This window comes from Felis catus, chromosome D1 (assembly GCF_018350175.1).
Source record: "Felis catus isolate Fca126 chromosome D1, F.catus_Fca126_mat1.0, whole genome shotgun sequence".
In the NCBI taxonomy this organism is placed as follows: Eukaryota; Metazoa; Chordata; class Mammalia; order Carnivora; family Felidae; genus Felis; species Felis catus.
This window is the reverse complement of record NC_058377.1, coordinates 39038592-39060036: the sequence shown is the minus strand read 5'-3', so window position 1 is coordinate 39060036 and position 21445 is coordinate 39038592. Positions and strand designations below refer to the sequence as shown.

Below are 21445 nucleotides of genomic sequence, written 5' to 3'. Positions count from 1 at the left end.
CCAGCAGCGACCCCCGTGTATTCCAGGCACTGTGCAAAGCTTTAGGGAGACGAATAAAGAGGACACAGGCCCTGCCTTGGAGGAGCTTACCGTCCAAAAGGGGGAGGGTTGCCTAAGCTAACACCTGCTGTAGGGTGTCAGGTGGTTATAGAAGGTACAGTGAGGGTGGCCCTGGACCTGGGACGCAGAGGTGGGTAGTATTTCCCCAGGAGGACAGTAGGAATCTTAGAGGGTGTGGCCGCCTTCATTCTTAGGGCTTTATGCCGAGAGCCACAGTCAGGAAGACTTTATGCAAGATGAACTGTGGTAGGCAGTGATTTCATGGTGACCGCCCACCCCCATGTGTCAGCACCAGAAATGCTTGTGGTAGAACAGAAGAGGTGAGGGGGCAAAGGGCGATAGGATGTTTTAGGGTAGCAGAGCCACAGGGCACTAGCTTCCTTTCTGGAGGCGAGGGGGCATGTGTGGTAGAAGTGATCTTGTAAGAGTCTGAGTCCCTGGCTCTGTCCTGGACAATCAGGGGCTTTTATAAATAGAAAAGGTAGGAATATAAACCCTGCCTGACTGCAGGAGCCTTGCCGTTTGGTTCCATATGTCAGTTAATGCTCCCGGTTGGCCCGTTTAGCGTTCACCTCTCAGGTAAGGTGGAGTCTTTGTCGCTGGTCCGGTTTTCAGAGTAGTGGGCGCCTCTGATTTCCTGGCGGTACCCAGTGGGGAGCAGTGGGTTTGATGGTGCAAATGTTCACAGACAGAATCTGCCCCAGCACGTTTGTGCAGAGCTTCCACTGAAGAGGTCTGGAGCTCCCTGGAGTCAAGACCAGACTTGGTCCAGAGAGCTCCGGATGCCTTTCCTGGAGGGAGAAGATGAGAGCCAAAAACAAATGGGCTGCCTGAAGGTGGCGGCCTCACTCCCACCCTGCTCGGACCGTAAACGCTGGGAAACCAGCATGCTGTCTCGTGGCCTTGGTTGTAAGTCACTGCTCAGGCCCAAGCTTGTGTCTGACACGTCCTGGGGCAGCTTCCTTCCGGGTGCAGTCGAACACTGGGAAGGAGCTACTCAGCCCCTCCTGGGAAATAACGAATTCTTCTCCCCAACGAAGCCGTATGGCAGACATGTCCAGGAGTTACGCAGACCCAGCTGAGGGCAGTTTAGTTCTGGGTCTTTTTGCGTGAAGATCTTTGTGGGTTTTTTTTTTTTTTTTTTTTTAATTTACTTCAGAGATTTAGAGAGAGAGAGAGGCAGAGGGGCAGAGGGAGGGAGACAGAGAAAGAGAACCTTCAGCAGGGCTCAATCCCATGACCCTGGCGTCATGACCTGAGCCAAAATCAAGAGTCGGACGCTCAACCGACTGAGCCACCCAGGTGCCCCACGCACATCTCTTTCTTGATGTCAGCGCACATTTCTGTTTTGCAAAACAAAATCAATCTCCCGGTGACTCAGTTTCCCTGCACAGGGGGTGATTATTAAACTTTGCAGCCAAAAGGATTCTGATGACCAAGAAAGGAAAAATCAAAAGCTGTTTCCTTTTGGAACTCAAAACTCCTTCTATCCCTTAAATATTGTAAATGGTTCTATAATTATTACGTACCCTTAATCAGCCATATGTCAAACTGGAATTGCCAGTTTGAACACCCAGATTTTGGTGGATACTTGCCGTATTCGTCACGAGTTCCCCAGCTGTTGTCAACAACTGGGACTGAGAGACACAAGGGCTGCCTGCAATCTACACCTTAACATTTCGTGGCTTGTGTCCCCGAGGTCGGCCTTGCCCCAGGTGTTGCCTCCGCATCGGCCGCGCTGCTCGGCTGTGTGTCGGCAGGCCTGGGGAGAGGACCGTCGGATGAGGTGACGACCTCACTTGGCAGTGAGGATGACCCAGCTTTGGGTGGAGACACGAACTGTGCCGGAGGATGTGGGCGCCCTGTGCCGACAGGAACATCCATCCCGGGGCCCTCACAGCGTGGAGAGCGCTCGCAGAGATTCATGGTAAGGGCAAAACCAGAAATAGATGAATTTTTAATTACAGGGCTTACCCTCTGCATCCCGTGCCAGGAACACAGCAGGGAAGAACAACTAAACGCAGAGCCTGCCGGAGCGCGGCCTAGATAGGAAGCCCCTGTTTCCAGAGAGGCGCAAGGTGGTGATTATCGCTGTTGGTGTTGGAATGATGGTTGAGGACCCCCAGAAGGAGTGGCTGTTTTTAGTTTTTCCTCTGGGTCGCTCATTTTGCTTCTCTTTCCTCCCAGTTTCCCTGAAACCTAATTAATGGACAGAGTTTCTAGCAGGACTAGACTGTGGGCTGTTGAGAGGGTTGGCCTCAGAAGCCGTCAGGGCAGATGGGCATTTGAAGGGAAAGGGCCAGGTATTTATGGCTCCCCCAGGCTTGCTTTAGGGGAGACCCTCTTTTGTCAGCGCAGTAGTGGTGGCTTTGACTGGGCCGTCTGCCGCTTGGACGGAAGGCCAGTCTTTGTCCTGTGGGTCTCTGGACTGTGCACATGAAGGGGCACAGGGAAACACCAGTATCTAGAGCTTGGAGTGGCTGAGATTTTCTCCGGGCTTCTCACTCTGCTCATGGTTCTGTTCCTGGGGCAAGCGTCTCTCTGTGTGCTTTCAGGGGCTCTGCGGCTTGGCCTAAGAGCTTCCTGGCATCCAGCTGGAAGGGAAAATAGGGGCTGTGAAGGCAAACCCAGGGCTGTGTCCAGAGGATCGTACTCGGACCATCACTAGCCCAGGTGTTTGCATAGCCTGTCCAACCTTCCCTTTATCTTTAACAAATATCAGGGGGACTCAGATGTTCTGGACACGGTGGGTATGGGGCTCCCGTTCTGAAGGAGTGTGCAGTCAAATCATAGAGCTTTAGACTTAAAATTCTTAAAATGATTCTAGTCTGGCTTCCCACTCTTGAGGAATCCTTGCTTCATGTGCCTGAAAGGAGAGCTCTCATTTTTTACTTGAATGCCTACAGAGGAGAGAAGCTCCCTACCGGGCGTCCTTCTGGAAGACATAGTTAGGAAATAATCCCTTATGTGGAATCAAAAGCTGCATCTCTTAAACTTCCTACATTGAGTCACAGCTCTGTCCTCCCTCACCACACTGAAGGAGACTAACGTCTCCATCAGGAAATACCTTGTACTGAACTGAAACCCTTACCCTTTCTCACTTGGTAGCTAGAGTCAAGTTAACCGTATCCCAGTTCTTCACTGTTTTAGTATTTAAGATAGCAAACCATGCTGTCACAGGGATCCCCCAGTTAGTTTCCTTTTACAGTATGCAGAGGGCAGCTCTTTCAGTGAAAGGAAAGAATCCACGATCGGGTATGGCTCATCAGTGCCCAAGTCTGTCTTTGGGAACTTACAACATTTAAAGATTAATGGATCAGTCTGTATTTTTGTCGTGGGCAGGGCAGAGTTTTAAGGCGGTAAGGGCTTATTTTCTGCACTCGAGGAGCTGCCAGTCAAATCGGGGATGTAAAGTACACGTGCACAACCGAATTCCAGTCAGATGAATCCTGCAGATGGAAGTCCGTGAGAGCAGCTGGAGCGAAGTTCCAGTGGCCGGTGTAGTTGAGGACAGTTTCTGGCTTGACTTCTTCGTTGTCCTGGACTTGAAGCACTGAGCACCTCAGGGGGGATGCCTCCCTCAGGGTCTATGCTGCCCTAGGCTTCCCAGCACTAGGTGATGCCCTCTGGCCCTCAAGGGGACGGTCCCTGAGGCATGCCCATCTGTCTGAAAACAAAGGCCATCTTTTATAGATGAAATTAGCATAGAAATGGTGATATGTTTCAAAGCCAACTCTTCTGCAAACAAAATTAAAAGGAAGGAACATGATTTGGGGGAGGGCTAGGAACAGGAGTCAGGATGTGCCCTTCTCTGGCTGCCATATTCCCAACAGTTCACGAGATCTTGGGAAGAAACAGAAAGGCCTATTGAAATGAGGAGACTCTGAGAGAATCGACTCTGGTAGCCGGAGGCCTTTGGGAGAATAACACGGTGCCCAGAGGGGCCTTGGCATTTGGCTCCTCCATCCCACAGAAGCCCTGATGCTCTCCACACCTCTTCACTGGCCTCTTCTCCGACGTGTCTTCTCGGCTCCATTGTAACCTCTGGGGCACCGACCACGTTCTCTCTTCGCAAGATTGTGGCACCCCCAGCTTCATTCTTGTCCAGTGGCTCCTCTGCCCCATGTACTGCACAGGGTTGACGCCCCCTCCTTGGCCCTGTCGTCTTCTGTCAATCTCCCTAAGTCGTCCCCGCTGTATGACATCAGCTGTCATCGGGACCCAGCGAGCAAGCAGCTCTCCGGGCTCCCAGACCTGCATCTCTACCTGCTACCTGGAAATCCTTGCCTGCTGTTCTGCAGGGAGGTCAGTGCCTCCCAAACCAGGCCGCTTTCCTTGGCTTTGCTAAGCCCGTTTCTCTTAGAATCACTTACTTTGGTTAAGTCTTACTACTCTGTCTTCCCAGGTCCGAATGTCTACGTTGTCTTTGATTTCCTTGTCCTTTGCCATCCCGACCACTCCCTGTGCCCTGTTGACTCCACTCCTCAGTGTCATTGGAATTTGTCTTTTCAGTTGTCATAGTTCCCTACCCTTGTCATCTGTCATTGAACTATTTACGTTAGCTTCTTACCTGGACTTGTTTTCTCCTGTTTCCTCTCCCTACACTCTCCCCCAACCCCTACGTCCCCCCCCACCCCCTCTCCCTTTTGTATCTCTATAAAGCCTCAGATAAGGTCATGCTGCCCAGTTGCTTAGATACCCCTCCGTTCCCCAACCCTCCTTACCCCTGTCATTCCCCCTCACCCCTGAAGTCCTTCCTTCGGGACTAGCTCCCGCCCTCATGTCTGGCTCTCATCCCTGGACTACCTGTCATGTCAGAGACATGCACTTTCTCTTGTGGCCCTGTGCTGTGGCTCATGCCCTGTCTTCTGACCACAACGCCAAAGCCATTTGGCCTTTTCTGCTTGGGCAAACTCTGTGCATCCTTCAAGACTCATTTTAAGTGGCATTTTCCCTGATATCTTTTTTAAAGAAACCATTTCTCACCCCTGCAGAATTAATGACTTTATCGCTAGGCTGTCAGAGCATTACAGAACCACCACCCCCCGGTTCCCATTGCGTTGGAGAAGTGCACGTGCCTGGGGAGAGGCCGACACTAGACTGAGCTCCCAAAGACCGGGAATTATCTTACTAATTTCTGTATCCTTGGCACAAGGACACATCGAAAATGTGCGAGAGATGTCTGTTATGTCAGGACGTGCATTATTTACAGGGGTCCCAGCAGGGACTTTCTGATCGGAGCAGCTGAGGTACCGGCAGTTAGGGTGCCTGGCTCATGGTGACACAAGGTCTCCTGTGAAGGGACCGAAAACACAATGCAGGTCTCTTGGTGCCCAGTGAGGGGCTCTAGTGCTTCAGCCCTCCCCACTGGGCCTCTGCTTCTTCTGACTCGGAGCAGCAGTTCATCAAGGTTCCGTGTTCCCTTCTCCCGCGTGCATGTTACACAGCAATAAAATGGGGGTTGTTGACACCTACCTGGAAAGCATGCTGTTAGAGGAGACTCCTGTTAGAGCAGGTACGGCTACTTGTTATAGATTTACCTGCGCCCGAGATTAAAGGCACACCTCTTGACTTCTTGAAAAATGGAAAAAGATGGGGCGCCTGGGTGGCGCAGTCGGTTAAGCGTCCGACTTCAGCCAGGTCACGATCTCGCGGTCCGGGAGTTCGAGCCCCGCGTCAGGCTCTGGGCTGATGGCTCAGAGCCTGGAGCCTGTTTCCGATTCTGTGTCTCCCTCTCTCTCTGCCCCTCCCCCGTTCATGCTCTGTCTCTCTCTGTCCCCAAAATAAATAAACGTTGAAAAAAAAAAAAAGAAAAATGGAAAAAGAATGGTTTTAACCCCATATCTTTCAATTCCTTCACATAAAGAGGTTTCCTGTGGTGCATTTGCATATGATTAGATCCGAGTCCTTTGTCCTTATGCGGGTAAGTTCACAGACAAAGGGGTCAACATGCTGAGTAAGGATGCCTCTCCTTGCGTGGATTTGATGTTCCTTTGGGGCCGGGTAGGAGGGGCTCTGGAAGACCACTGCACTTGTAGCCTGGAAATGTGGGTTCTAGCTGTGGCCCTTTAGTTTTTCTGTACCTGAATACTTTTCCCTTACCTAAAGTGAGAAGAAGAAAAATAGTTGCAAATTGCCATACAAAATATAGGAGGTTGAACTTATGTTTACATCCACCCCTTCCTGGTAAGTGTACAGAGAAACTTCTACAAGGTGACATTAGGCAGTCCAGCCAGCCTCGTGCACCTGCTGTTTACAGGGTCCTAACGTGGCCCTTAGAGGGCAGAGGGGGAGTGGAACCGATTACGCACTTGGGGAGGTGTGCGACTGGAGGGGCAGGCAGACTGCACCCAAGACAGAGCCTGCGCGCTCGGAATGCCGAAGAATCAGTGTCACAGAGGCACCCGTGGGCATGCCAGGAATCCGACTTTCATGCCACTTCTTTCTTTCAGTTTGAAAAAGAGCTTCAGAGGATTTCAGAAGCCTATGAGAGCCTGGTCAAGTCCACCACCAAGCGAGAATCGCTGGACAAGGCGATGCGAAACAAACTGGAAGGCGAGATCCGAAGACTTCATGATTTCAACAGAGACCTGCGAGGCATGGCCAGCCCCACCCACACACTCTCTGCCCTAGACTCCCTTGTAGCGGGCTGCCTGGCCTCAGGTCCACACTGTCCGATGGTCCTGGAAAGTCCAACCACCCGGGGCAGGGGCACTCAAAGAGCGGGATTGTTCCTTTCTCCTTTGTAGGTTGTGGGCCGTGGGTTGCAGCACTGGGTCTGAGAAATGGCGGCCTCCGTGCACGAGCCCATGAAAGGGAGGGAGTGTGTGTGCAGCTCCTTCTCCGCTTTAAAAGTACTTGCTAGTCCGTGGCAAATTTATTCAGTAAGATAAAAATAAAAACATCACTTCAAAATTTAAAAAAAAAAATAAAATACAAGTACTCAGTGATTTGTGACTACGCAAAGGCGAATGTTTGGATGCACAACCCTTCCCACATCGGGCTGAGTCATTGGGTGGCATTCTTTGAAAGCCACCGCTCCGCACTTGCTACACAGAGTAGAGAAGATAGAGCTAGACAGCATCCCTCTTGGAGGGAAAAAAAAAAAAAGCCCACAGTTGTGATAAATGTAGATATATATAAACTCCCCGAAAGCTGGAAGCCACCTGCAGCGGGATCTTGGCAGTCTCCAACACGCAGGATGATTCAACCCCTAAAATTTTCCTTGTCTTTCAGTCAACTAAGCCATTTTTCAATTGCCTCGTCTGCCAAAATAATGTCCTGATGGCGGTCTCCAGGACTTAGAGCCTCCCTTTCCTATTCCTGCAAACCCTTTTGTCTTGGGACTCGTGCACGTCCAACAAAGACTTCTTCTGAGTTACTTCACTGAGAAAGTGAAGACTTAACCAAGCAGTTTGAGCAGACATGGAACCCCGTAGGTAGACTCTTTATCCATTAGGTCATTTTGACTTTTTAAAAAAACGTTTGGTATTTCTTGAATTGTTATTTCTATTTTTTGCTTCCCAGCTACGGGCAGCTGTCCCTGGCTAACCACAGGGCTGGTGGTGAGGGATAGAACTAGGGCTGGGTTTGAGGCCAAGGAGACTTAACCCCTTTTCAGGGGCTTCAAAACAGAGGTTGGCCGGCCTTGCAGGCAGTGATGAGTGATGCAGTTCTCAGAACCTGTGCTCGGCTGCCTCGCGCCGCTGCCTACCCTGACATCAGATGGCATGAAGGCACACAGCGTGCCCTCTGGAGACTTCCCTTTGGGTGTTTGGGAGCACACTGCCCCTCCCCAAGAGTTACTCACTTTGGGGCCCCTGCCTGAGCATCTCTGCATACCCAGCTCCTGACACCCACGTCATTTCTTGTTTGGATGGTGTCTTAGATCCATATGCATTTCTTTGTGACCATTTCCTCTTTGCACGCAGATCGACTGGAGACCGCCAACAGGCAACTGTCCAGCAGGGACTACGACGGGCACGAAGACAGAGCCGCAGAGGGGCTTTATGCTTCCCAGAGTGAGTCTCCAACATTTATCTGTCCCGACATTGGTATTCTTAAAAACTGGGGGCCTGCGGAAAGAATCTTACTAGTTTTAAGCAGGTTTGTAAGTAGGTCGTTGGCTTCTGGTTCGTTCATTTAGTGAATGAGCTGTTGGGCCTCGGAGGAGGCCCTTCTACGTCTGCCAGAGACGAAGCCAAGGTTGATTTGTTTTATTTCGGCAATGTGTATTCTGTCCTTCTGACCTACAGTTTCTCTCTAATATCCTCCCGGAGAAGCAACATGGCAGTCTTTCCTGACACTCACCACTTTCAGTCAGGCGCAACTCTTTTGCTCCACGGAGAGGGAAGGAGGCTCGTGGCGGGATTGGGTCCTCCTGGCATGTTCTGTGCTCCTTAGGGTCAGCACTTCCGGCCTGGCCGCCTCTGGCAGCATCGAGTCACCGAAGGGCCTCACCTTGTATCTTCATATGTGGTGCCCGTTTCCAAAAGCCACTGAGCCCAGCGCAGCACAGAATAAAATCTTCAGTGGCTTCCTGTGCCTTTGGCTTCATTGGGAGAATATTTTATTCATTTTACCAGAGGCAAAAGATAGAAACAAATGGGTTTTGAGAAACCATCGGTCATGGTTTGAATTCCTGCAAATCCATTGTATGTCAGAAATGTAAAAATCCAGTTAAGCTGTTTAGAAAATCAAATTTATTTCTGTATCATACGTCTCAGTAAGTCCTGTGTATCCAGACACTGGCCATCCCTTGTATAATGGTGGTGTTCTGATGCTTGGGTCCTGAGTACAGCCCTACATTTTCAAGGCTGGGAAATAGTTGGTTCAATTTTCTAATTCCCAGTACTCTTTGGTTGGGTTCAATTTCCATTGTTTCTCCCAAATTTACTCTTGGGACCACCCCATTTATTTGTCTCAGCTTCAGTTTTTTAATTCTGTTTTGGGAAATGGACACTTAACCCAGTCAAGGGATTTTGCCTCCGATTCCTTGGGTGTCTGGCAATAGGTGAATTGGCTTGTGTTCCAGATTTACATAAAAAAAAAAAAACAACTATGTCAGCATCTTGAATTACTCGCTCTCCTAACAAATATTATTTCTTCTAATGGGTGCGGTCCATCTACCATCTCATCTGAGCTTTCGTTAAAAACAAAACAAAACAAAAAAAAGAGTCACCTGTACTATTTGCGTTTAGGATTGTAACACCTTGCTTTTGGATGACCGTGTGCCTAGGTGGAGTGCGTGTCTTTGGCAGTCACGTGAGCAATGTCACCCTGCTAGTACTCTGCCTTCTTGTCAGGGGATATTATTTGGTCACATAGTTTAAGTAAAAATGGAAAAGCCAATTAGTTTCATCTGATGGGCATTAGCTCCAGCCTCCCAGCCCAGACTGTGCTGATGGAATAATAAGATTTGGTGCTGTGTGAGCTGAGAAATGTTCCTGAAGACTTGAACCTCCTGGCTGAAAGCTAAAAAACATTAATAACGCAGGCAAAGAGGGCCTCTAGCTTTACAGGGAATGATTTGTTCTGTGCAAACATGCTCCACTGTGTTCCAAAGGCATAAACAAGAGCGTCCAGAGACATTTTTCAACTGCTTGAAGGTATCTCAGTGTTGATGTGTAATGTAATTGAATCAGGGCATTTGAAGCAGGTTTGCTACCAGTGATATCTAACAAAGTTTTCAAAGCCTACTCTTTATAGGACACTTGTGCCTTTATCACAGCTTTATAATTATTTGCGTTAGCTTTTCCTCTCCTGGTGTGGCAAGAGATGGACTTGAGATGTTATTTCAAATTTGCAGGTAGGTTTTTTTTTTTCTTAGTGAGTTGTAAGAACTCTTTGTAAACTAAGGAAATTAGCATGTACTCTACATGTTGCCGATATTTTCCTCAGTTGTTTTTTAATCTTCGATTACAGTGTTCTTTATGTTACAGGAGATTTTTTTTTAATTTTTTTTCAACGTTTTTTTATTTATTTTTGGGACAGAGAGAGACAGAGCATGAACGGGGGAGGGGCAGAGAGAGAGGGAGACACAGAATCGGAAACAGGCTCCAGGCTCCGAGCCATCAGCCCAGAGCCTGACGTGGGGCTCGAACTCACGGACCGCAAGATCGTGACCTGGCTGAAGTCGGACGCTTAACCAACTGCGCCACCCAGGCACCCCTACAGGAGATTTTTTTAAGTAACCTTATTTATGCCATCAAGGTGTTATATCATGTTTAGAGATGGTTGTCGCTCACCAAGATTATAAAAATATTCACCTATGTTTTCTTCAGATGTGTTTATGATTTCACTGTTTGCAAGGCTTATTATATTTCAGAAGCTAGTTAGGGAGGCACAGTAAAGGAGAAATTCACGAAGGACTAACCTAGAGGTAAGAAGACTAATTTCCAGGTATTTTAGGATCTAGACAAGAGGTCCTGAACTAAAACAGAAATAGTGATGGAGGGTAGAGGAGAGAGAAGTAAGTGACGAAATTAGTAGGATTCGGTGACCAATTGAGTAATGGCAGTGAGAGTGTGAGAGAAAGGAGTGACTGAGCAATAAGATGGATGGTCACCCTTTACCAGTAAAAAGCAGGAGGAGTGTGTTGGGATTAGATAATGAGGAATGGTTTGACCACGTTGAGTCATCTCATGCTGCGGCCCCTCGCTAAATGAGCAGGTGTAACAGTAGGGGCAGACATGCCCAGAAGGCTGGTGATGGACACTGCCCCTTGGCAGGCTTCAGCATGTGGGCACAGAATGGCAGGCATGAATTACTACCCCTCCTCATCGTTATTAATGTGTTCCATTATCCGTGTATTGTTTTAGAAGCTCTATTATTGGAATACTTCTTAAGTTTTTTTTTAATGTTTTATTTTTGAGAGAGGGAGAGACAGAATGCGAGCAGGGGAAAGGCAGAGAGAAAGGGAGACGCAGAATCAGAAGCAGGCTCCAGGCGCCGAGCTGTCAGCACCAAGACCGACGTGGGGCTCGAACCCACGAACTGTGAGATCATGACCTGAGTCGAAGTCGGACACCCAACTGACTGAGCCACCCAGGCGCCCCTGGAATGCTTTTTCAATGCTTAGTAATCATAATTATAAGCATTGCACACACAAAAGCAGCCATCCTTTTCAAATGAATCTTTTGAGATTCTAGCCCGTGGCTAAGAGAAAGCAAGACTGCAGACCAAATAGTAGTGACTTCTCTGAGTAACACAAGGCAGCGAGCTAAGGCTAAGTCGCCAAGCCCCTGACAAACACCTTGGCCAATGGAGACACTGGAGGGAAGGGGAAAGTAGAGTCTGGTATGTTTGATTTTTTTTTTTTTTTTTTTGCTAGGTGTTCTTGTTGGATCTAGGAGTTCAGGTCCAAGAACACCCAAGGAACTCTTGCAGTACATTCATTGGTCAGTAGGATTTCTGTAAAGCTCTCTCTAATAATAGAGGGAGAAACTCCTTCCTGGCCAGATCACTAAATCTCTCTGCTGCCCAGGGGAGTTTTCCTTTGAGGCCTGAACTCTCTGCTCTTAAGTTGGAGCCTGATGAAGACCTCGGTGGACTGCCAGGGTGGTCACTACGTAGCTCTTCAGATTGAAACGAACATTAAACAGGGTGATTATTGAGCCTTCCTTGATCGTGAAATCTGTCGGTATTAAAAACTGCACTTAATTAAGTGCTTAGGAGTTTGGTGACTGCGCGGAGTTGTTTTTCCTCTATCACCTCATGGTGTTGCATCCCTGTCTTTGGAGGAATTCAGAGTTTTATTTGGTTGATTTCTGGGTTTGCTCGTTTATTTTTCTAAATATTTTTGCAAACAAATTCTCCTGAAAAACAGGGCATCTAGCCAATCCCTATTTTGTCTGCGCGAAACTGGGCCTTCTTTGCCCCGTTTAACGTCTTTAACTTACTGGGACCCCTGGTCTTCCCATTCATGTATTTGTCTGTGTCACGCACATGCACTTGTGCACATCCTCACACGTGCGCACACACGTACAGCAGAGGCGGGCCGCTGCCCACCAAAGGCAGAGCCCCGGGAATGTTTGTCGTCATTCTTAGCTCTGTCTTCTCCATAAGTACAACAGCTTAACTCTTTTTGCTCTCTGAAAATTGTTAGCTCTGCAGAATTCCCATGCCATTAGGCCAGAAAACCCAAAATGAAATATTAGATCCATGGAAACTGGACTAGTAGAGATGATCTCACTACGTTCTCGGGTTGAGTGGGAGCTGGTTAGCTCTGGAGTATGCGTGTTATTCCAGGATGAAACCAGTCATGTCCCATGGTGTGTGAGAACTTATCTCTGCCCCTCCAGGGTTCTTTAGACCCTACAGGTTGAGCATATTTGGTTAAATTTCAGTCTGTTGTAAGTTAGATTCTGGCTGTTAAATGGTGTCCCTCTCTTAAAAAAAAAAAAAAAAAAAGGTTTTGAACACTCCATTATTTGTCCAAGTTGTTGAAAAATGAGTGTACCTAAGTCAGAACCATATGGATTTGATTTTTCTTATAATTCTCGTGGGTTTGGAAATTAACAAAAAAAAATGTGTGCGACCAACGTATTTTAGAAATAACAGTAATTTGCCATTTTCCATGTGTCTTGTAATCATCATCTTACTCTTAAATCCTGTTTTAGGTACTTTGATTTTCTGTCTTTTGTAGCATATAAAAGAAACTACCATAATTTTCTGCAAGAACATCCCTCTGAGATGTTTGTATTTCCTGCAAGGGCTTGTGTGAAACACCAAGCAGAATTTACAGTGACAGAAACGTTGGTTCAGCTGACTCACGTAGAGCATGAGGCGATTGTTCTGAATCCTCATTGGGTTTCATTTCCTCGTATTGTGAGTTCCCATCAGGTTTCAGTGGGAAAGACAGGTTAGGTTATGGGTGCACTGGTTTACCCCTCCTCTGGGCCTGCCGGTGCCCACAGCTTCTCCTGAGCCCCTACTGCAGTGTTTACTCTATTGGCATTCCATATGGGTGCGATTTATTTGCATGGATCTCCTCTTCTAGGTGGGAGAGCTGTAGGCATTCTCTACCAATAGTCAACAGTACCCATCTCCAACCCGCACTACAAGCCCTTGAACCTTTTTATGTTCCTGGCACTCAATAAGTGTGTATTGAGGGAATGAATAAAAGTGGGAAATCCTTGTAGCATTAGGCTGGAAATTCTCCTGATGCAGCATCCGTATCGAAATGTTCTTTTCAGCTATCTCCCGGTCATGTTTGGAGATAACCTGGGTTATCCCCAGTTATTTTTGAGACATTAGGCAAATTATTAAAAATAACTATCAGAATAGGAGCAATTTAAAAATGCTCAAATTAAAAACTAAACAAATAAAAAAAAATTAAAAAAAAATGCTCAAATTCCCTTTTGGCCTTGTTCTTTCCCTCCTTCCTTTTTTTCCAGGTAGGAGGATATCCAGGTAAGGGGAATCTTTTACTAATAAGGACAGTAATATTTAATAGTATTGTTCCTGACCATTGGTATTAATAGAGTTGACTTTGGTTCCCTTGACTCCTTCCCTTTTACTCCGTTGTGGTTGTGTTGGAGATGAGAGTTGACCATTTTGTAGCAGTCGGCCAGATGTTTATGCTGACCAATCGGTAGGCCATTCCAGACACCACAGATCAGTGCCTGCGTGAAGAGGAAGGACTTGTCCATGAAACCTGCCAAGGCAGTGTCATTTAAGTTGAGAAAATGGTCCTGCCCTGAATTAACCGATGCTCCTTAGAGACGATCCCTATGTTTAATAGGACTGTGCAGCCCTTAATATCAAAGGTTTTGTGGGTACAAACTCAAGCAAATAATCGTGGATCGGGTGCTGCACGATCTGAATCCTGGTCCCTCACTAACGTACTCAGTGACTTGAAGATAGATGCTTAATCTCCCTGTACCTCCATTTCATCTAAAGAAATAGAATAAATCTAATTCAACCAACAGAGCTCTGTGGGATAACCAGTGACGGGAGATGCAAAGACTTTATAAAATGCATTTATTCTGCATTACTTCCGTGGCGCGTGCATCTGTGCATCCTCCATCAGTTCCGGCACTCGCATTCTCTGGAAGGACCTGCCAGTTTTCAGGGCAGGGCGATGGGCTGCCTTCCCAAAGAATGCCTGCGTGGCTCACCGAGCCTTGCTCAATTTGGAAAGCAGAGCATGTGCATGCTCACACCACTCGATCAACCTTGACAGGCAGCACTGAGAAACTTCAAACCTACATGACAACCAGCAGCACGCCCAGGCTGCAGGGCATCTGTTGACGTTCAATCAAGTCTCCCCAAGTGTGAAAATTAACATTATTCAATTTGGCTGATTTTCTGTGCTTAAAGAACCAGAGCTGATTAAAGAACTGCCTCTTGATCATGTGTTCACACCGGCCTCTCACAACTGAATGTGGGTTATGAGTTTCACATTGTTGGTTTTCAAGCCGTGTAGCTCCTTGGCGTTCCTGTTAGGGGACTGAAAAATCAAATGTCTTTGACTTTATTAGGGTCCATGTTTCTTGTACTAATACGTAGATGGACGGATGGACTGAGCACAAAACGAAAAACATGCTGAAGTCCATTTGCATTTCATGTGCCATCAGGAAACCCTCACTTTCCCTGGCAGTTCAGAACCAGGAAATCCAGGATCTCGGGTCTCAGCTCAAAAGGCAATTGCCAGAGAAGTCTTTGAGCATAGGGTGAAGTCTTCCTTTTATATCCTCCTCCCACGCCTGGTACTTTTTCCCTTGTAAATGCCCATTACGGTTGTATATAAATAACTGTGGGGATGGTCATGGTCTGTCTTCCCTTCCTAAACTGGATGCAGCGTGAGGGTTGGGGCCCTGTCACTCACCCTCACTGTTGTAGTCCCAGCTCATTTACCCTGGTACAGTGCCTGGCACTTAGAGTCATTTAGTAAATACTTGTTGATGGGGCACCTGGGTGGCTCAGTCGGTTAAGCTTCCGACTTCGGCTCAGGTCATGATCTCACAGTTTGTGGGTTCGAGCCCCGCGTCGGGCTCTGTGCTGACAGCTCGGAGCCTGGAGCCTGCTTCTGATTCTGTGTCTCCCTCTCTCTGCCCCTCCCCTGCTCACACTCTTGTCTCTTTCTGTCTCTCAAAAATAAATAAATGTAAAAAAAAAAAAATTAAAATATTTGTTGGCTACTGAATAAAATGATGATGATTCTCATTTAACTAAGCAGTTATTGGCTATTTCCTCTGGTAAATAATTTTAAGCTTGGGGGCCACAACTGCTCCACTCTGTGCCTGTAGTCTGCAAGCTGCCATAGATGGTCCATAAGCACGTGGGTGTGGCTGAGTTCCAATGAAACTTGATTTACAGAACGAGGCTGTGGGATTTGGTTCATAGGTCGTAGTGTGCTGACCTCTGTCCCAGGTATTAGTCATGGAAGGAAAGAAAAAGAAGGAACCTCAGTAAAAGGAGCATGGAAAATGAAACCCTCCTGAAGCATTCCCTAGATCTCACTTTGTGAATTGATTGCCCTAACTAATAAATCAAGATGTAATTGTTATTTGCTTTCCTGGGAGTTTCACAGTCTTCTTTTACTTAATCCCGAATCAGGGAAGCATGATGATTATCATTTTAGATAAACCGAGACACGTAGAAATGCAGACACAAGGCTTAGCTCCCAGTGAGGATCAGGAATTTGATAATGATGGAGGGCTGGGCAGGATTAGCCAATGGTTAATGGTAGGTAACTGCCTGGATAGTGAGGTCTTAGGGGTGCCTTTCCCATCAGTGCCAGAAATCCCTGCCTTAAGCAGCCTCCTGGGAGATGAGGTCTGCAGATCTTGGAGAGGACCTCGAAGGTCACAAATCTGGTCAGGAGCAATGCATGTATCCTCTGAACCGAAGCTCATTAAAAGGCCATCTGATTGCTGCTGTGAGTGACAGGGTCTTCAGAGGCTGCTGAGCTGACGGTTAAAAGTTTATCCTCAGGTACGGGTGCAGTTTGCCCCCTTTAATCTGTCCTGCGGGTCCTAGTTCAGGCCAGCCTGTGTGGAAGAACAGTAACAGCTGCCCGCGTTAATTGAGCACTTACTGTGTGCCACGCACTCTGCTAGCCTCTGTAGGTACATTGCGTATTTTCATCCTCCAAACAACCTGTCAGGTCTGTATTCTAGGTATTTTGCAGATGAGGACTCTGAGGCACAGGAAGGTTAAGTAGCTTGTCCGTGGTCATACAAGGTGGTAAGTGGGGCAGACAGGTTTTGAACCCAGGTCATTCTGAGTCTGGAGGCCAAACATACTGAGCTGGCGTGGGATGCCCTTCTTATATACTGGGAGGTGGAGAGAGAGGTTGTAATGTGAAGGGTGGCAGCGGGGGACTCTCAGTGACTTTAGGACACATTGAGTGTAGCCTGCATGTTTTACTAACGAAGAAACCTCAGCCAAGCAAGCACGGTCCAGTGGTTTGCCCAAGGCCCCGTAGGTGTTTAATGGCTAAACCACGTTGACAATTAGAGCTTCCTTGTTACGTTTTTTCTTCCCCTTCTGCAAAGGTCATCTCTTTTGGCCCTGGGGGTGATGAAAGATTTCACATTTTTACCTCAAGAAGAATCCGGGATAGTAGGGCAGACAAACAGTCCCTTTCTAGAATTGTTATTTGGTCACAAATTATTTAGGCCAGCACCGTGACTTATGATAATAATGTTTGGGTCTTCTCGAGTAAGTTCTAACTACTGGAATTAATCTTCTGGACTTCCGACTTCTATATCTATCTTTGAAGCCCCGCCAGTTATAACAGAAGGCCTTGTTGGATAATCCAGAATCTCTCTTCAAATACAAAAACAAAAGAATCATTGAGACTAGAATAGAACTTAGAGTCTAAAAAAAAAAAGGTATCTCAAAATATCTATGAAATTAAACTTTTTGTTCTTGAGATGATACAAAATAAGCAGCCTAACAGTGGGTAATTCTGCGGTGCAGTTCCTGACAATTCGTTTTCAAAACTATTTTTGGTCCATGAATTGTAGTGAGAGCATACAGCTGGTCTCAATGGAATCAGAGAACTTTGAGGGGACAAAATGTTTGTTTTAAGTCCAGAAACTCTGGTCTTAGACCATTAAAAATAAGGAAGGCAGAAGATGTAATTGCAGGCAACACATTTCTTTCCCCTCGATCAGTCCTAGAAGGGACCACTTGATTCCCCAGGGAAAACAACTTCCTCAGCATAAATGCCCGCCTGGGCCAGGCCTTGGTGTCTTAGCTGCCATTCAAAGCATCCATTAAAAAAAATTTTTTTTAATGTTTATTTATTTTTGACAGAGAGAGAGAGAGAGACAGAGCATGAGTGGGGGAGGGGCAGAGAGAGAGGGAGACACAGAATCTGAAGCAGGCTCCAGGCTCCGAGCTGTCAGCACAGAGCCCGATGTGGGGCTTGAACCCACGAACCACGAACCTGAGCCGAAGTCGGACACTTAACCGACTGAGCCACCCAGGCGCCCCCCTAAAGGGCCCATTTAAAACCATAGCTTTCTATATGTACATGTTCTAATGATGCTATAATTAATGTCTTAATTCAAACAGACATAAGTATATAATGTGTATATATATATATATATATGTATGATAAAATTTACACATTTCAGGTGTATCGTGTGAGGAGATGAAGCAACCACCTCAGTCAAGGTCCAGCACATGTAAACCTTGTAGTCCTTTCCGTCGCCTCCCCCATGTGTCTGCTTACATCCCTTTCCACCGCATTCACATCATTGCTCTCTGTGTTATGTCCAGGTTTTATGGATGTTTTCTACACGGGGAGCCACACTAAACAGAAGCATCTGTGGTTCATCTTTTTATATTAAGAAAAGACAAAAATAAAAAACGGACTTCTGTTCTCTGGTGGTTAGAGAAAATTTGGTTTATAATTGATTCACGAAATATGCGTGCAGTCAAAACCACATGCCCGGTGTATCCTATATTTATGTGGCATTATTCATTGCCGAATTTGCCGTTTTGCCATCGGCAATGATACAGGAGTAGCAGTACATTTTTATTTCAAGTAAAAAAATAAATAAAGTGGCAAGTTGAACAGTACATTTGGAAGCTGAGCGGGTGCAGGGGTGTTTACTCAGTCAAGCAAGTTAGCAAGCTGCATGGGTCATAAATTTAGGTAGGTTAAAAAAACCCAGCACCTGTAAATTATACCTAAATGTGTAAGTACAGTTTCCAAGATTGAAATGCAACAGGAAGAATGACTGTAGTAGGGAACATTATATTTTAAGAGATTATGTTTTATTTAAGAGGACTGTATTTACAGAAAATTATATTGGGGCACCTGGGTGGCTCCGTTGGTTAAGCTTCCGACTTCGGCTCAGGTCATGATCTCACAGTCCGTGAGTTTGAGCCCCGCGTCGGGCTTTGTACTGACAGCTCAGAGCCTGGACCCTGCTTAGGTTTCTGGGTCTCCGTCTCTCTGCCTCTCCCCTGCTCGTGCTCTGTCTTTCTCTGTGTCTGTCTTTCTCTGTCAAAAATAAACATTAAAAAAAAAAGGAAAATTATATTGAAAAGGACTACTGATATTCAAATATTTTTACCACATCATAGCTAAGGTAGCTTACTTCTGGCACTGCAAACTCACTTTGAGGCCTGGATATTAACATGCAACGGATAACTTCTACAAAGTAACAAAAATTTAAGTATGTTAAGACCAAACTGTATTGTTTTCCTTCATTAGATGAATAGAATATTTTCTGGTTAGGTTTTGTCTCCTTCCAGTGAGAAGTATCTGAAACTTTCATTTTTTTTAAAGTTTAAAAAAATTTTTTTTAACATTTATTCATTTTTGAAAGGCAGAGAGAGACAGAATGCGAATGGGGGAGGGACAGAGAGAGAGGGAGACACAGAATCCGAAGCAGGCTCCAGGCTCTGAGCTGTCAGCACAGAGCCCGATGCAGGGCTCGAAATCAGGGACCACGAGATCATGACCTGAGCCGAAGTCGGCCGCTTAACCCACTGAGCCACTCAGGCGCCCCCATTTTTTAAAAAGTTTTAAAGACTGAGTTAGAACTTGATCGTGTATCAGAAGCATTGTCTTGCTCAGTAAGCTGTTGCCTAAACCTGCCACAGCTCTTTACCTAGGAAACTTGTGTTATCTTAGGTTCTTAGAATCCTACAAATGTGGTACAAAGTAAGCCCGCTAGGAAGATTCTAGACAGACACCGGCCACTGTGTGTGGACTACAAGGCAGAATATGGTACGGGCTCATTAAGACCACTCCCCACACCTGCTGCCCCCCGCCCCCGCCCTTCTCCCCTCCCTACCCCCCCCCCCCCAAGCAAAGTGTATGTGTTCAGGCTCTCTCGTTCAGGAAAGATCTGTTTTATGGAAGGAATCAAAAGCTTCATGCAGCCTGTAACCTTCAGAGTGGGCCTTGAAAACTGATTAGTATTTTAGAGTAATTTTGCTGCCATAGTACAATGTGAAAGGGAAACTTTTTCCTTGTAAATTGAAAGAAATTTAATTAAATTGGGCCGGGGTGCCTTCTTCAGAACCCCCTCCTTCCTACTTGGCCCCCCACATCCCTGCTCTCCCCTCCCCATCTCTCTCTGCCCAGGCTCTGCAGAACAGTGGGGTTTGAACTCCCGATCTTAACTTCCCTATTGAGAATTCATTTGAAAACAGTTCACTGTCGGAGCCATGTAAAACAAGCCCCCACTGGACTGTTCAGTGTGTGTGTCAACAGACCTACTTAGCCGCCCACTCACACCCTCTCCTCTGTCTCCAGTCGCCCGGCGGAACCATGGCAACCCGCACTTGCACACTGGGGCTGCCAGAGCTGAAGACCCTTTCCTGAGATGACAAGTTTCCTTACCTGAGAAACCGTATCAGCCGATTTTACAAAGACAACAAAAAGCCAGAAAAGCAGCTTATGGGGTCAGCTTTGCATTGCTTTTTCATCTCTGAATTAGTTAGTGTGGCTTTGAAAGGGGGATCATCTTTCATCTTTTTTTTTTTTTTAATGTTTATTTATTTTGAGGAGAGAAAAAGAGACAGAGCATGAGCGGGGGGAGGGGGAGACGCAGAATCCGGAGCAGGCTCCAGGCTCCGAGCTGTCAGCACAGAGCCTGACACGGGGCTCGAACTCACGGACCGCGAGATCATGATCTGAGCCGAAGTCTGATGCTTAACTGACTGAGCCACCCAGCGCCCCATCTTTCATCTTCTACATCAAATAAGTCTCATGTCAAGAGCTCACTCTTCTATAATGTAAATAGCACCCTGTTTGGCGGGGGGCCGGGGGGGGGGTCCCTTTCTGGGTTCATCAGTCTGACTCTCAAACTGAGGTGAGGGGGTGAGGGCAGATGTCAAGAATGCACTCCCGTGTAAAATATCCCTGAGGCAGAATGAACCTGAATAATTTGCAAATAGGGAACTAAATGAAATACCTCCTGTTGTCTTTGCACTCACACGACCTCAAAAAAAAGAAATTACTCTTAGCGTCAACGGGACTTCCAAAAGGATTTGACTCTTCCCTTACCTCATAGCTTGTAGCTGGCCCTTGGAATAGAGTTCTCCCCAACATCTGTTCAGTGTTAATAAGATACGGGGCCAGGGAACCCAGAGCCGAAGCATCCTAGAGGAGAAGAAACAGGCGAAGAAACTTTAGGGAGAGAATATGGCAAATACGTATTTGGACACGTTTTCGCAAGAGGGAATCTGTTTCATTAGCGGTGCAGAGGAGTTTCTAGTTAACAGAATTGACGCCATTACTGTTAGTCAGCATCCTCCTAAGGTGGTAACCAAACTACTAAGTCCTTTCTTGGTGGAGAAGGGTGTAGACGTATAAAGAAAGAAGAGTAGAGTGTCTTAGCGATCTTTCATTATGAAAAGTAAAATGTGCCTGAGCTAGTAGCTAAAGCCCAAATAAGAGGGCTGTTTTCTAAGTGCATCTGTGTGCAATGGAGCCCTCAGGCAGGAAGTATAGTCAGGGGCCGGGGTTTCCATAAATCAAGGCATAGTTTGCATTTAAGGGTTTATGTTTGTCTGTACAGCTCTGTTTTCCTCCCTCTCTCACCGTGGATTCTCATCCACTCTTATGTTCACCTGCTTGATTCTTCATTCTCTAGAGAATGGCTTTCTCTGTGTCTCCAAAGCACGTGCTGGAATAGCCTAAGAGCTGGGTTACCACGTCAGCATCACGCCTCTCCATGGCTCCCACTTGCATGTTCCCGGACAAGAGACTCTGACTGGCCTAGGTTGGGTGCGTGGCCCTTCAGGTTTGACCCCCTCAAATGGGGAGTACTAGGCAGGGACAGATGAGGGGGGCTTTGTAGGGCACTCATGGCAACTTGCCAGATTAGCTCTGTGGGTAGAGCACTGTAGAAATGGCTCTTCTAAACTGAGTGTTGTCTAAACCAGGTCTCTGAAAGTTGGCTGCTCC

General features: G+C 46.8%; 1 protein-coding gene across 13 annotated transcripts in view; it reads left to right on the top strand.

Moving 5' to 3' along the window:
• AMOTL1 (angiomotin like 1) overlaps positions 1 to 21445 on the top strand; it is a 155233-nt gene that overhangs the window by 103665 nt on the left and 30123 nt on the right. For all 13 annotated transcript variants that reach the window (XM_006936834.5, XM_006936832.5, XM_045038584.1 and 10 more), the window contains 2 exons: positions 6513 to 6657; positions 7992 to 8081. In XM_006936834.5, coding sequence (XP_006936896.3) covers positions 6513 to 6657; positions 7992 to 8081 — 235 coding nt within the window. The remainder of the gene's footprint in view (positions 1 to 6512; positions 6658 to 7991; positions 8082 to 21445) is intronic.